Source organism: Lissotriton helveticus, chromosome 2_2 (assembly GCF_964261635.1).
Source record: "Lissotriton helveticus chromosome 2_2, aLisHel1.1, whole genome shotgun sequence".
NCBI lineage: Eukaryota > Metazoa > Chordata > Amphibia > Caudata > Salamandridae > Lissotriton > Lissotriton helveticus.
The window spans coordinates 515,990,525-516,005,459 of record NC_136060.1 but is presented as its reverse complement, the minus strand read 5'-3'; the positions used below and the strand labels follow the sequence as shown (position 1 = coordinate 516,005,459).

Genomic DNA, 14,935 nt, shown 5'->3' with positions numbered 1-14,935 from the left:
TCGCCTGTAATGACCTGCCCTCCGCCCAGAGTGCCAATGCCACAAGAAAGGAAGAGCTAAGGAAGGGAATCAACAGTACCTACTCTCTCAAACTCGGGATGGGAGAGGTCAGACTGACTCGAGAGCCATGATTCTGTCCCCCACCTGCCTTAACACAGCTACGGCCTCGCCCTCATAACTTTTTCCCTTTATTTGGGGGCTCACCTGACTCTATTTCTTCTTTCCCTGCCCGGTATGAAGACACCTTCCTGCCACCGTCAGGTTTTGCATCTCTTGGCCATTCCAGTATCCTCAGCAAATATTGAACGGGTTTTCAGTGGTCTTCATTTAATTAACAAACCAGAAAGAGCCTCAATGTCTGCAAAGTCTCTTGAAATGCACATGTGCTTGTACTACAATGGCAAAGTTTTCAAATGAATGTATTGTGTTGACCAATAACAACTGGGCGCAGGTGTGCATTGTCAATTTAAATAAATGTGGAAAAATACTAGCCGTAGCTTCGACTTTTGCTTGTGGCAAAAATAAATGTGGATAAATACAGAAAAAATGCCCAAAAAATAAATATGGATAAATACAGACGGAAATGGCAAAAAAATAGATACCATAAAACCGGGAGCCCTAATAATAAAGTCTGGGACACGCTGAGAACAGTTACCGATCGCTGCCCATTGATACATAATAAAGTCTGGGACACGCTGCGAACAGTTACCGATCGCTGCCCATTGATACATAATAAAGTCTGGGACACGCTGAGAACAGTTACCGATCGCTGCCCCTTGATACATAATAAAGTCTGGGACACGCTGAGAACAGTTACAGATTGCTGCCCATTGATACATAATAAAGTCTGGGACACGCTGAGAACAGTTACAGATCGCTGCCCATTGATACATAATAAAGTCTGGGACACGCTGAGAACAGTTACCGATCGCTGCCCATTGATACATAATAAAGTCTGGGACACGCTGAGAACAGTTACAGCTCGCTGCCCATTGATACATAATAAAGTCTGGGACACGCTGAGAACAGTTACAGCTCGCTGCCCATTGATACATAATAAAGTCTGGGACACGCTGAGAACCGTTACAGATCGCTGCCCATTGATACATAATAAAGTCTGGGACACGCTGAGAACAGTTACCGATCGCTGCCCCTTGATACATAATAAAGTCTGGGACACGCTGAGAACAGTTACAGATCGCTGCCCATTGATACATAATAAAGTCTGGGACACGCTGAGAACCGTTACAGATCGCTGCCCCTTGATACATAATAAAGTCTGGGACACGTGGAGAACCGTTACAGATCGCTGCCTATTGTGTTACAGCTTCGGACCCACCGTGAATCACAGAAGCCAAAAGGGTAAGAACCGTTGCTCTAAAATATCTGTTCAAAAATCTTGAATGTGTTCCTTCTACATATTAGAACAACTTAGAAGCTACATTTTCTATGAACTCCGTGTTCTTTCTCCGACACCTTCCGTTCTTGATGGCTAATCCTCACTTTTCCATCACTTTCTTTTTTCAAATGTCGCTTTTGGTCCTAAATCTCCCCTTGCCAGTCTTTCAGGGGGGCTCATTACCCTTTTTCTACATTAGTTTTCTTGTATTACTGTCAAATGTATCCACAATCATTCCCCTGAGCATATGCTCTCTCCTAGTACCCTCCATACTCTTCTGCTGCAAACGTTCTCCTATAGGATATAAATGAATATTATATTTCCCTTGAGCCGTATTCATAGCCTCTTTGTAACAAAAGCCATTCATGAATTAAATTAAAATGTGATTATTATAATCAACGGAACACATGTGTAATTAAATATGAATACACTGGTCTTTTCTTGGTATATACTTACATACTGGAGCTGAAAAGAGCTCATTAATATTAATGAGGTGGCTTTGTGTGTTCCATGTAGCGGTAACACACAGTCCCTATATCATTCCATCCCCGCGGCACCATCCCATTCTCCCTTCCCCTCCATGTGATCAGTTGAACGGTCCGGACCTGTCCGTCCTCTTCTTGGGTGGAGCAGTTGACTGGGAGAACCTTGTGAATGTGTGATGGTTCATTGACTGGCTAATGCTATAATGTGCATGAACATGTGACAGCCGTGCTCTTGCACCATGACGCTGATCCCATGATGATCTGCGGTGGCACCGCATTACAAATTCCATAACTTCAATCAACGATACTGTAGGCTTTGAACATTCTATGATGCGGAATATTGCACTGCGAGGCATTTTCCTCTAAACACTGGAGGATTATAGCTGATGTCCACCTTTCTGCCCTGATTTTGTCAGGCTTTTCCCAAGTACAGAGCTGTTTTCCATGGACAAGTTCCACAAGGTTTTACCTGACCAAAGGTGTCCATGAGAAACCCAGTAAGTGAAGTACTGTTACTTTTTTTGCAACATCCCTTAGATCAGAAACTCCAGTTTCCGCACAAAATCCAATGTACAAACTTGTAACAAAGGTGTTTGTGGTGTCAAATGAAGGCATGATGTAATTGTTGTAATCTCTCTCCTTTTTCCCCTGGCTCCTTCCTCGTTGTTGTTTCTTTCCTCCCAGCCCCTTTTGGTATCTCCCCCCTCTCCCCGCCTCCTCCTACCTTTTGGAACGTTCCCCTAGAGTTCTCTTTGGAATGTTGGACATGTGGTCAGTTACGGAGAGTGGATGACAGAATAAAGGTGCTTGACCTTACCTTTCTTCAGTCTCATCTTCAATTTCAACACCGCCGACGAATTGGCGAAGGTGGCCATTCCTGTCATCTCCCCTTTCTTTGCTATCTCCTTCCTGCTGGTTCAACTTGATGATTCTTCAATGATTCTTCAGTTCTGATGTATTGATTCCCGAGAAGCGTTCTCTTAAGCTATGAAGAATTTTGTCCCTTTCTGATGGAGCGGAGGTCTCACTGAAGGTATACCAGAGACTTGCTGATTCCTCAGTTCTATTCGTTTGAATTCAGAGAAGGTTCTCTCAAGCTGTGAAGATGTCTCAGCGTCTTCCTTTGAGATTTTTTCTCATCCCGGTGGATTCTCCGATATTGTCTCATGTCGGGGTGTCCTCCACGGTTATACGCACACCTTAAATCTCTTTATGTACGTTTACCCCATGGTGACGTTCACACCTGACATTCTGCATGTTAGATTTGGGGGTCTCTATTTGGCACAGGTGAGTACTTGTGAGAAGCAGGGACCCTCTCCTCTAGTCAGGGCAAGGGACTTACTCTTTAAAATAACCCATGCTCACCCTCAAGGTTGCGTGGCGCGAGCAGACAAGGCTAAACTTCAGAGCGTTATGGGTTAAGCATTTATGACCACATACAGTAATTCAATGACACACCACAAATAGACATCAGTCTAGTTTTGTAACAAAAAATAAGTATCTTTATATAAGGCTTAGCACAAGACTCAAATAACGTTTGTAAAATGAGGCCACAATACTATTTAGCAATAAAATGAGGATTCTGTTAAAAATGCGTAATTCTTGGTTCCTGTGCGCGTTGCGCACTCTTGTCCGACTCTTACCGTTGAAAAACAATGTCAAAAAGGTATTAAACCAGAGTTGCGGACTCCGTAGTCCGTGGCGTACACCCTGTGGTACACGTTGAGTGACAGTACCTTTTCTGCGATGAGGAGTCCGGTTTGAATGCGGCGTCCGGGACGTGCAGGCAACACAAAGATGCTGGTGGCTCCTCTGCGAGGCGGGCCCGGCTCTGGTAGGCGTCTCGGTGCGAGGCGTAGAGCAGGGGGGCCTCAAGGAGCGGGGCGGTCGATGCGGGTTGCCTCCGGCGTTCACGGCATTCGAGCTGTACCTTTGGTTCGTAGCTGCTGATTCAATGTGGGCAGGCGCAGCACGAGGCAGCCAGTACGAGGCGTACGGCGAGGCTCTCTTAGTGCGGCGTGGCCCCGGTGATCACGAGTGCGATGCGAGGCGGCTGGTATGCTTCGTGCGTACGGGCCGTTCTATGCTTCTTGAGGCACTCTGTTCGGCTTCCAGCGGTGGGGGGGGTGAGGAGAGCAGTGCGGCTCGAAAAGGGGGGAAGAGTGAGGCAGAGTGCGGACGGCCCAGCGGGATGGTGCAAGGAACGGCTCAAAGCAGAGTGGGCTCACGCGGGGTGGCCAGGCATAAGCGTCACAGCAAAGGAGGGGACGAGGCTCACTGGGGATCTCGGCTCCAGCGATAAGGAAGGGCAAAGTTCAGCAGATTTGTCAGCGAAGGCAGGAGGAGTCCAATAATCCTGGGACTCCGTTCAGGGGCAAGCTCACCCACAAGCCCTTGGAGATTGTTTGAAGCACAAGTAGCAAAAGTCTCTTTCAGTCCTACTTCTCTACTTTCTCAGCAAGGCACCCACTGCAGGCCAGTCCCCCAGGTCAGGGACAGTACTCCTCCTCACAGCTTCTTCCAGGTCCTTCTCGTCGATCAGAGGTACTTCTTGGTCAAACAGGATCTGATTTCTTAGGAGCAGGGCTCCTATACTTATACTGCATTTCTTTTGTTCTTTCAGGCCAGGGGGCCTTTTCCTATTTAAGTCCAGTTTCTGAGCACTTTGTTGATAGGATGTAGGCTTCTGCTTTCAGTGTGCAGGGCAGAGACCTCAGACACTCCACAGGGGGTGGAGCCAGCATTGTGGTGGCAGAGCACAGCCCTATTCAGAACCTAGGTGCACTCCCCCAACCATCCTGCTGTCATCTCCCTATTCACCACCTGGCAGCCACAGCCTGTCTCCTGGAATTCCCCAGCCCTGTCACACACAGAAAACAGACAGCAGATACACATCAGAGCAGAGGTGGGCTGAAATGGTTAGGCAAGCAAATACCAACTTTCTAAAAGTGGTATTTGCAAACACAGAACATTAAAATAAACTTTACTAAAAGATGTATTTTATTATTCTGAGTTCAGGCATACTATACTCGATTTTCTACCATGTTCCCTGAGTCTGTTAGGAATGTAGAATGTAACAATTCCAACAGCCCATTCTGGCCTACGAGAACAGGTAGCCTTACAATAGTGAAAAACGAAAATGGCTGTAATTCACTATTAGGACATGCCACACACATCAGGGCTTGTCCTACCTTATGCTTACAATGCACCCCGCCCTTGGGCCTACCATAGGGGTAACTAATATGAAATTAAGGGAAGGTTTAGGGACTGGCAAGTGGGTGTACTTGCTCAGTCAGCATGACAGCACGAGACTGCACGCAGGCTCTGCAATGGCAGACCTTAGACACATTTTACAGGGCTGCTTCTGTGGGTGGCACAACCAGTGTTGCAGGCCCACTAGCAGCATTTGGATTTACACGCCCTGGGCACTCCTGGTGCACTTTACTGGGGTCTGACAGTAAACCAAATAAGTCAATCATGGAAACCAATCAACATATACACTTTATACAGGGAGCACTTGCACTGTGGCGCTGATTGGCAGTGGCACAGTGCTCTGAGCAGCTAACACCAGCAAAACACATGAGGTACAGCAGCAAAAAGTGGAAGGGAGACTCACGCCAATGGTGCCAGGTCTAACAAGTGTCCCCTCCAGCTGAAATGTGGGGAGAACTACCCTACCCCAGAGAGTTCTCATCACTAAGGTGGAAAAATCTGGACAGACCGTAAGCATTGGCGTGATCTGTACCAGGACAATGTTCCACCGTGAAACCCATACCCTGTAGGGAAATGGACCACCTCAACAGCATTGGATTCTCACCCCTCATTTGCATCAACCATTTGAGGGGCCTGTGGCCTGTCTGAACCCGGAAGTGAGTTCCAAACAGCTAGGGTCTTAGCTTCTTCAGTGCCCCGACCACAGCAAAGGCCTCATGCTCAATTGCACTTCACCTCTGTTCCCTTGGAAGTAACCTCCTACTGATGAAGGCTACGGATTGGTCCCAGCCCTCCTCAGTCATCTGTCTGAGAACAGCCCCTACACCATGCTCTGAAGCGTCTGTCTGCACAAGGAATTCTTTGGAGAAGTTGGGTGCCAGGAGCACGGGCGCCGTGCACATGGCAGTTTTCAGGGTCTCAAACACTTTCTGACAGGTGTCAGTCTAAATCACTTGATTGGGCTGCTTCTTGGAAGTCAGCTCTGTCAAGGGTGCAACAATGTTGCCATAACCATTGACAAACCTCCTGTAGGACCCTGTGAGTCCTAAAAAGGCCCTCACCTCTGTCTGGGTCTTTGGGGGTTCCCAAGCCAGGATGGTTTCAATCTTGGGTTGGAGGGGCGCCACCTGGCCGCTCCCCACTTGGTGTCGCAAGTACACCACGGAACCCTGCCCGATCTGGCACTTAGTCGCCTTGATCGTGAGGCCTGCCTTGCGCAGGGCCATCAACACTTCCCAGAGGTGGTGCAGGTGTTCTGGCCAGGTGCCACTGAACACTGCGATGTCATCCAGGTAGGCGGCACTGAACTCACCCAGCCCAACCAACACCTGGTGGACCAACCTCTGAAAGGTGGCAGGGGCATTCTTCATCTCAAATGGCATAACCCGGAACTGGAAATGCCCATCTGGTGTAGAGAATGCTGACCTCTCTTTGGCCCCATCAGTCAGGGCGATCTGCCAGTACCCAGACGTCAAGTCAAACGTGCTGAGGTACCGTGCAGCTCCTAACCGGTCGATGAGCTCATCAGCTCTGGAGATGGGGTGAGCGTCAGCCTTCGTGACTGAATTGAGTCCTCTGTAGTCCACACAGAACCGGATTTCGGGTGTGGCACCCGGCGCTGCAGCCTTCGGGACCAAGACCACTAGGCTGGCCCAAGGACTGCTGGAGGACTCAATCACCCCAAGAGCAAGCATCTTTGAGACCTCCTCTTTGATGCAGACCCTGACCCTGTCAGTCACCCTGTAAGCCTTGTGCTTCATAGGTAAGCTGTCTCCTGTATCTATGTTGGATTTGGCCTTTCTGGCAGGTTCACCCCTGTACTTTTTGCCTTTTAATGTTACATCATTATAGTGATTTCTGGTCTTTGCACACTTTAGCACTGTGGCGCAGTGTAAAGTGCGTGCGCTCTCTGAGTACATGTGTGAGATTGGCCTGCCCTCCCATAGGAATGCATGGGGGATATGTGTGTCCATGGTAATTCCTGATGCGTGGGGAGTGCAAGGTTGAGTTTGGTATGTGCGGACTCATGTGATTAAATGCTGCACGATGATGCGTGCGGCTTTAATGTGTCTAGTGTGGAAGTGCCACTTCTAGAAGTTGGCCTGCCTATGCAGTAAATGTGAATTGACTGTCTGGCTTGTGATTGGCTGGAGCTGGCTGGTGTGCCTGACTCCAGGAGTCAGGATGGGTCTGCCCCGGTGGTGAATGGGGAGATCTGCATGTTGATGGCAGGGAGGGGCTGCACCTGGGACCTGAATAGGGTTGGGCTTTCCCTCCACCATGCTGGCTCTGCCCCCTGTGGTGTGACTGATGACCCTAGCCTGTCCTGTGAATGGGGAGAGGGGCTGAGCAAAACAAAGTGCTCCAGAACCAGCTGCGTCTGGTTTTCCCCCACCCTGCACCCTAGAGACAAAGGGATTTTGTGTATAAAATGAGGCTGTGACCTCTACCAGGGGCATGCTGCTGCTGGGGCCCAGGGGAAGGCTTGCCTCCCTGGGCCCTGCCCAGCCCCTGGATTGCTGTTGGACTTCTTGTGGACCCTTATTCCTGGCCCTGGAAGCCTTGTCCTGTGATGTCCTGCCTGTTGCTGGGCCCTTTTCTTTCCTGGGGGGTCATTCCTTGGGGGACTGGTGGTCTCCTTGCCCCCCATCGCCTGGTGAGCGCTTTATTCTGCATTTATAGGCAGAGCGCTGTTGTATTCCCTCCGGGGGAAGCGCTCCTGCCCTGGTGTACCTCGCAGGCGCCCACCCTGCGTTTTGCCCGTATTTAGATTTAACTAAGCACGGGTGCCACCCGCTTATTTTTGTGGTTATCACTGTGGGTGCCCACCCCGCTATTTACTTTTTCTACCGAGGCAGCCTACCCCTCATTATAGCCCCCGACACGAGAAGCCACCGCCGCTGCAAAACCAGAAGTCAGGCCCGCGCCCGCCTGACTGTGGGCGGGGCCTGGATTGACTCACTTCCGCTTCCCCCCTGCCTGGGGGAAGCCATGCCCGCTTTGCCAGTCTCCCGTAGGGAGAGGGAGACCGGGGATGCTGCCCGCGAAGGAAAAGCTGCCCGGAGCCTCGAGGGCTCTACACGAAGTCCCGGCCCATGAGGAAAGAGGGCCGGGTAAGGCATGGTGCCTTTGCGACGGCGGGGCTCCCAGAAGCGAGGGAGAGCACCGCAGGCGTGACCGAGGGTTGCAGAGAAGCGGAGGGGCTCGAGGCACATTGCCGGTGCCTGCCCCGCCACCCGATGAAAAGAGCCCCCCCCCCCCGCGCCGAGAGCCGGTAAGTTGAGACGGCTGGGGCGGGAGGGGGGGAAGGCCACATGTGCTCCCCAGGCGCCAGAGTGGTGCCCTTCTTCAGAGTGGCCCCAGATGGTAGCGGGCCGCTCCACCAATGGCTCTTTGGTAGTTTCAAGGGCCCCGTGGAGATCCCGGGGGCCTGTGTTCCCCAGAGCCATGCGTGGCTCCAACGATGGCCCCAATGATCCCAAAAGCCCCAGTGGGGGTCCCGAGGGCCAGAGGGGCCCGTGTTCTTGCCCCTGAGGGCCCCCATTGTCCTAGAGCCAGAGGGCTCCACCGTTGGGGGGCATTTCTTTTTCTGGATTGCGCATAATTAGTTTAGGAGCCAGAGTGCTCCAAGGGGCATTGCTGATTTCAGAGCCTAGAGGGCTTCACCGTATGCGCGACATGTATTTCTAGAGCCAGAGGGCTCCAACAGTTGACGCAGTTTTGTTCTGAAGGGCTAGAGAGGGCCCCTGTCACAGTTTTGAGATCCCAGCTGCCCAGCAAGTAGTGGGCAGCTGCACCGTTTAGGTTTTCCTTCCTAGGCACATGTACTTTGGACTCAGGAGTGAGTCGCACTCCTTCATCCCTACTTTGGCCTTCCCCAGCTGCGCAGCACTTAGTGTCAGCTGCAGCGTTTAGGCCCTGTTCTTGTCCTCAGCTGCCCAGCAAGTAATGGGCAGCTGCTGCGTTTAGGTTTTGGCGCAGTGGCGCAACCTGGACTTTTTCTGCACTAAATGTGATTTATGTGCTTCTTAGGGTGCTAGGAAATGTACTGTGTGTAGAATGTTTTGCACACCCTGTTCTGATACCTCTAGACATATGTTTATGCTTAGGAGGTTGTTTTTCCTAGTATAGGTTCTACTAGGGAGTTCATAGTTCCCTGCGTGATATTTGCCTAAAGTGTTTAGGATTGCGTAGGTGGTATTTACCTTTTACCAGTGGTTACTGGTTGTGTGCTACATTTGTTATTTGGTACTACAGTTATTATATGTGCTAAGTGTTATTCCTACAAAGTGCTAATTCTACCAAGTGCGAGTTCTAAAAGTGCTTATTCCTGACAGTGCCCCACGTGGCCCTGTCCCATGTACATAATCCCCTGTAAATTCTGCCCATGCCTATGGCACATTATAAAGTGTGTGTTTCTTATCTAATGTGTTTGGTATAATACAAAGGCTATTTTTACATATAACCTTGTGTGGAGTTCCTTTTGTGGGAGGCCTGGGATGTTGTTGCTGGTGGGTGCGTGTGCAAATACTTAACTTACATTGCCTCGGGGATAAGCCTTCCTGCTCGTGTCATGTTACCTAGAACTCCTAAACATACTTATTGAGTAAAGTTACAAGCAATGAGGTACCATAACCATGAAATTGACCAAATGTTCTGCATCATCACGTTTAAGCATTTTCCTTATGGAGTGGGATGGCGATTGACATTGGAAAATAGCAAGCACTCAGTAAAGTTTGTGGCTATTCTCACATATTTTCCATGATTTTTCCTACACAATTTGAGAACCTACACTTGATGCCAAAAATGGCTGATGTAAGTGTGCACATTGGGTGTGAAATAAGAAGGTGGAGATAAAAAACATTTCACGGTCTAATACACGTTTGCGTCACAGTCGCTACGACAGACAATCCACGGAAGAAAGTCTGGGACAATTGAACCAATCACCATAATCTACACATTCCATACACTCATACACTCATACACTCATACACCGTTTCTTTAAGTGAATCCCGCAAATAATCGGAAATTATATGGAACAGGCTGCCTTTCAAACTGTACGTGCACAGGCCTCTGTTTACCTTCTTTATATACAACTTCTTTGTATTTTTTTTATGAAAGCTTCGTGAAACACAAACGCACATTTTCAAGCTATACAAACACTATTCAAACATTGTCCACGCCTCGAAGTTAAAGGCCCATGTTGATAAACGGAGTCAGATTCTGAAAGAGGAGATATGATAGGACTTTGAATAACTATTGTCTTAAAGACAGCAGCCTTTCCATGCAGACTTCGAGTCACAGGTGTTGAAGGAAGAGCACGAGGTAAGAACACAGTATAGTATGGATTGTGCATAAGTCATATAAAGTTCTACGTACTACGTCAAAACTGTTTCCAATCTCATAGAACCTGCGGTACAAAGGTGGAAATCCCGGGCCCGTCCGATCAGCCATTGATGTATTCGTCACAGGTCACATATGAACCAATTGACCATGGAATGCAGCTGATCGCAGCTGTATCAATACTGCATTGTATTGTATTGTATATAACTTTATTCGATATACAATATCATAAAAGTATAAAAACGTTGTAAAAAGGGATAGAGGGGGAAAACTTCTCTCAGTTAAAAAACATAATATTTACAAAGGTGCAATATATAGCAATGCCCATACATGGTATATAATACATAGTACATGCAATAACAGACAATTTAGTCATGTATTGGATAAGCAGTTAAAAATGGTTTGTCATAGAAAGATGAAGTGTACATCATTACAGTGTGACAGTCGGCAGTTCCACAGCCTGTGCTTGGCTCACCCTAGAAAGTTTCTTCCTCCTATGCCAGGCATAGCCCAGATATTTGGCCACCCCACAAATTAGGCTGGAATCGAGGTCTCCGATGACAGAATGTGCTGCGCCACCCTGTTGTCTCTACAACCTAGGTTGGAACAAACGGGTTTCAGCCATTTCCTCCTCGCCTGACCATAAGCTGGGCAGGTGAAGAGGAAGTGGGCGACCGATTCCATAGGGGACGCACAGCCCGGGCACCCCATGTCGCTCCCCCTCAGGTGCCGCCAGACTGCTCTGAAGTCGTTCAATGGGAGGGTGCCAAATCTAAACTTCAGGTACAGGGCCCTATCTCTCGGGGACTCGATAAGATCTTTTTTTTTTTTATTCTTTTTTATTGGAATTTTTGTAGCAGGGCAGACAAAATTAAAAAATAAGCTTCATAATATACATATACATGTATATACATATCTACAGATATTTCATTCAGTAGGTTTTGAGCAATTTATAAATCAACAAAAGCAATAACTCAGTATTACATTAGCTAAGTCATATTTAGGACTCGATAAGATCTAGGAGAGATTCTAATTTAGGCACAGGCTTAACGCTCAAGTAGATTTCTGTCAGTGTACCGCGGTTCTTGCTTCTTCCAGCGGCCGCGGCCACCCACTCCCAATAGGCCTTTTTTACAACTACTTTGGGTGGCGGGTTCTGACTCACCCAGGCGTCCCCCAGACCTATATCCCCCACTTGCTGTTTCAATTTGGATAGCCAAACTATCCTGTGGCCCACATCAAGTTCTATTAGTTCGGACAACGCAGTGGCATAGTGGCATTACTCCGGGGACCTTCTAAAGCTTGTCCAAAACAATAAAGGACGCAGTCTTGCCACTTCGTTTATTGGATGTCTCCTCAGGTCATAGCAGAGCGGAACCAGTGGGATCGATGAAGGAAGCGAGAGCAAATCTGTAAAGAACTTGCTCTCTGATATTACTAGGTCTGTGACCTTCTCGAAACCCCACAGTTCCGCTCCGTATAATGATGAGGGCAGGGCCTTACCCTCGTAGACCTTAATGGCGGAGGCCACAGGACGACTATAGGAGAGGCGCTGATGTTTGGAAATAGCCCCCCGACACTCTCTTATGGTTGAGGAGCATTTTGGCAAGGTGCGAGGACCAGGTCATCCGACTGTTTAGCCTCACTCCTAGGAAGTCAAAGGCCTCGACAAGTTCTAGGGGGGTATCATATAATCTGATGTTATTTTTAAAAAATGTCGATGGTGCCAGGGCCATTAGTTTGGTTTTGGTTGTATTAATAATCAAGCCTGTAGCATCACAAAACTGGGTGAAGCGGTCAAGTAGTTTTTGTAGCCCCATGGGACTTTTTGAAATCAAAGGCGTATCATCCGCAAAGAGCAGTGTGGGGATTTTTTCCCCTGCCAGGGTTGGGGCGTCGGCCCCGTCCTCCCTCAGATGGTCCACCACTCCATTAACAAATAGGGAGAACAGGGTCGGAGCCATAACACAGCCCTGGCGGACCCCTCTCTTGACCGCTATCCTCTCAGTCAGTTGACTCTCATTACCCCACCTCACTCTAGCGTAATTCCCCTCGTGGAGCCTTTTAATCAGGTCCAGGATCGAACATTGTCTGTCATAGCTTGTCACGAGGGACCAGGTCGAAGGCCGTTCTTAAATCAATGAATGCCAAATAAAGACTGCCCTTTTTTATTGTAACAGACTTCCAGTAGAGAGCAAGAAATCTGAGGACTTGGTCCAACGTGCCAATCCCATGTCTAAATCCAGCCTGGAAATGTGACAAAATGCCCTCTTCATCAATCCTGGACCTCAGTCTTGTCAGAAGGACCCTACCAACCACTTTCTGGGCTACATCGATCAAGCTGATCGGTCTATAGTTGGCAGGGTCCTCCCGCTCCCCTTTCTTGTAAATGACCACTACCTCAGCACCCTTCCATGAGTCGGGCACTGGATGTCCACACGAGATAAGATTGAGGATCCGAAGAATAAATTGTGCCCAAAGATTTTTATCGTGCAGCATTAGGTCCCCCGGGAGACCATCAGGGCCTGCGGCTTTGCCCGGGGCAATTGTTGTAATTGCCGAAAGTACCTCTCTTAATCCAAACAGATAGTAATATAGATGAAAATGCTAATTAATAAATCTCTAGTGGATCGGGTGATGGCAGACAATTGAGGAGTAGCTCTCGGCTCAGAGTTGCTCCTTTTCGTTCTAATGATTTTGTGTATTATTAATTGTTTGTTTTGCTTTTATTTTGTTTTTCTTGTTTTTCTTGTTATAGGAAGGGGGGGGTGTAGAGAGTGTATATTTGTTTCTCGTATGTTCTTGTGTATTTACTGCTTATTAATAAAGTTGTATATAATCCTAATGTGAGGTAATAAGAATGTATAGGGTCACTGTACTCTGTATTCTAAAATTCTAGCTGTGGTCTATTCATTCTTTGACTTTCTGTTTACTGGAGCTGTCATGGTTCTCTGCATCTGGAATAAAGATTCCCTACTTGGACACTTTCCTGAGTCTCTTTATTATTATTAAGCTATTGAGACACATACTACACTGTGCCATCCTGCAGGTGCAATTAAATTATTACTTTGCAGCTCACTCAGTTTCAAACTATGCTGAGAGGGAGGCAGTGCGGACTGACGACAAGCCCAGAGTCGACTCCCCGGCCACCTCACTTCCTTCCTGTTCCAGGAGGACGTACGGTCACATCCGATTGGATCATCCCCCGAGGTGCTACAGCCTTCAACGCAACGACTGCAGGGCAGTTTGTAACATTTGTAGCACTGAGTCTGAGAGCAGATCTTTAGCTGTTTACTGACTGTGCTGCCTCTGGCCGCAAGTGAAGTCTGCTGCCTGCGGCCCGGGGCGCACACAGGTGTGTCTGAGTGCCGGCGCGCGCTGGCACCTGGCATAGCGGGCAGCCACCTTCAGCGCTGTCAGCAGAGAGCGGTGAGTGGGCAAAAATGTGTGACAATGTATTTCAGTGCTGGGAACACCACACTGAAATGCAGTAGCGTCACGCCTGATGCGTGATACTTGGCAGGCTCGCGTCGATCTGTCTGTCCAATAATTACACCCTCTCATTTCGGTATCTGGGAGGGCAGAACAAACTTCGAAATAACCCAGGAATGTTGATTGATCTGTATCCGACTTTTGGCACTCATGAAGGGCGTGTTGACTGGTGCTAATCGGTGGTGAAATGAGGACAAAAAAAAGAAAAACCAAAAAAACCGTGCTGTTAACAAGAGTGAAGAAAGGAATGCGTTATCCTCGCCTTTTGTCCTGACAGCGAATTATTAATTTCACAAATGTGAGTGTTGTTCATTGCAAGTGCTTGTTTGTCATCTGTCTGTCCGAGCTGCAGTGCCGTAGTCCGTCCTCCCTGTCCATGGCGGAGTCCGTCCTCCCTGTCCATGGCGTAGTCCGTCCTCCCTGTCCATGGTGGAGTCCGTCCTCCCTGTTCATGGCGGAGTCCGTCATCGCCACTGCCGTGCCGTAGTCCGTCCTCTCTGTTCATTGTTAATGTGTCATAGCCTGTCCTTGGCTGGAGTGACGCAGTCCGTCGTCTCTGTCCACGCGCGGTGGGCGGGGCCTCGCGGCTCTGCCGTTGGTTTTCAAACAGCTGGAGCCGGTAGAGGCGCGTGCATCCTCCGGTGACCTCCGGCTGATCCTGCCCGGACATGACGCAGCCGGCCCCCGCCCAGGTGAGGACCCCCGCTGCCCCCCCCCCCCGTGTCAAGCCCCTCCCCCCCGTGTTATCACCCCCCCCTGTCTGTCACCCCCCCCTGTCTGTCACCCCCCCCTGTCTGTCACCCCCCCCTGTCTGTCACCCCCCCCTGTCTGTCACCCCCCTCCCCGGTGTCACCCCCCCGCATGTCAAACCCCCCCTGTCTGTCACCCCCCCCTGTCTGTCACCCCCCCCTGTCTGTCACCCCCCCTGTCTGTCACCCCTTCCTGTCTGTCACCCCTTCCTGTCTGTCACCCCCCCCTGTCTGTCACCCCCCCCTGTCTGTCA

General features: G+C 49.3%; 1 protein-coding gene across 2 annotated transcripts in view; it reads left to right on the top strand.

The window, feature by feature from the left end:
* Nucleotides 1-14,477: 14,477 nt before the first annotated feature.
* LOC144821595 (uncharacterized) overlaps nt 14,478-14,935 on the top strand; it is a 246,678-nt gene continuing 246,220 nt past the window's right edge. For both annotated transcript variants that reach the window (XM_078678821.1, XM_078678820.1), the window contains exon 1: nt 14,478-14,624. In XM_078678821.1, coding sequence (XP_078534947.1) covers nt 14,601-14,624 — 24 coding nt within the window. In that variant the 5' untranslated portion in view covers nt 14,478-14,600. The remainder of the gene's footprint in view (nt 14,625-14,935) is intronic.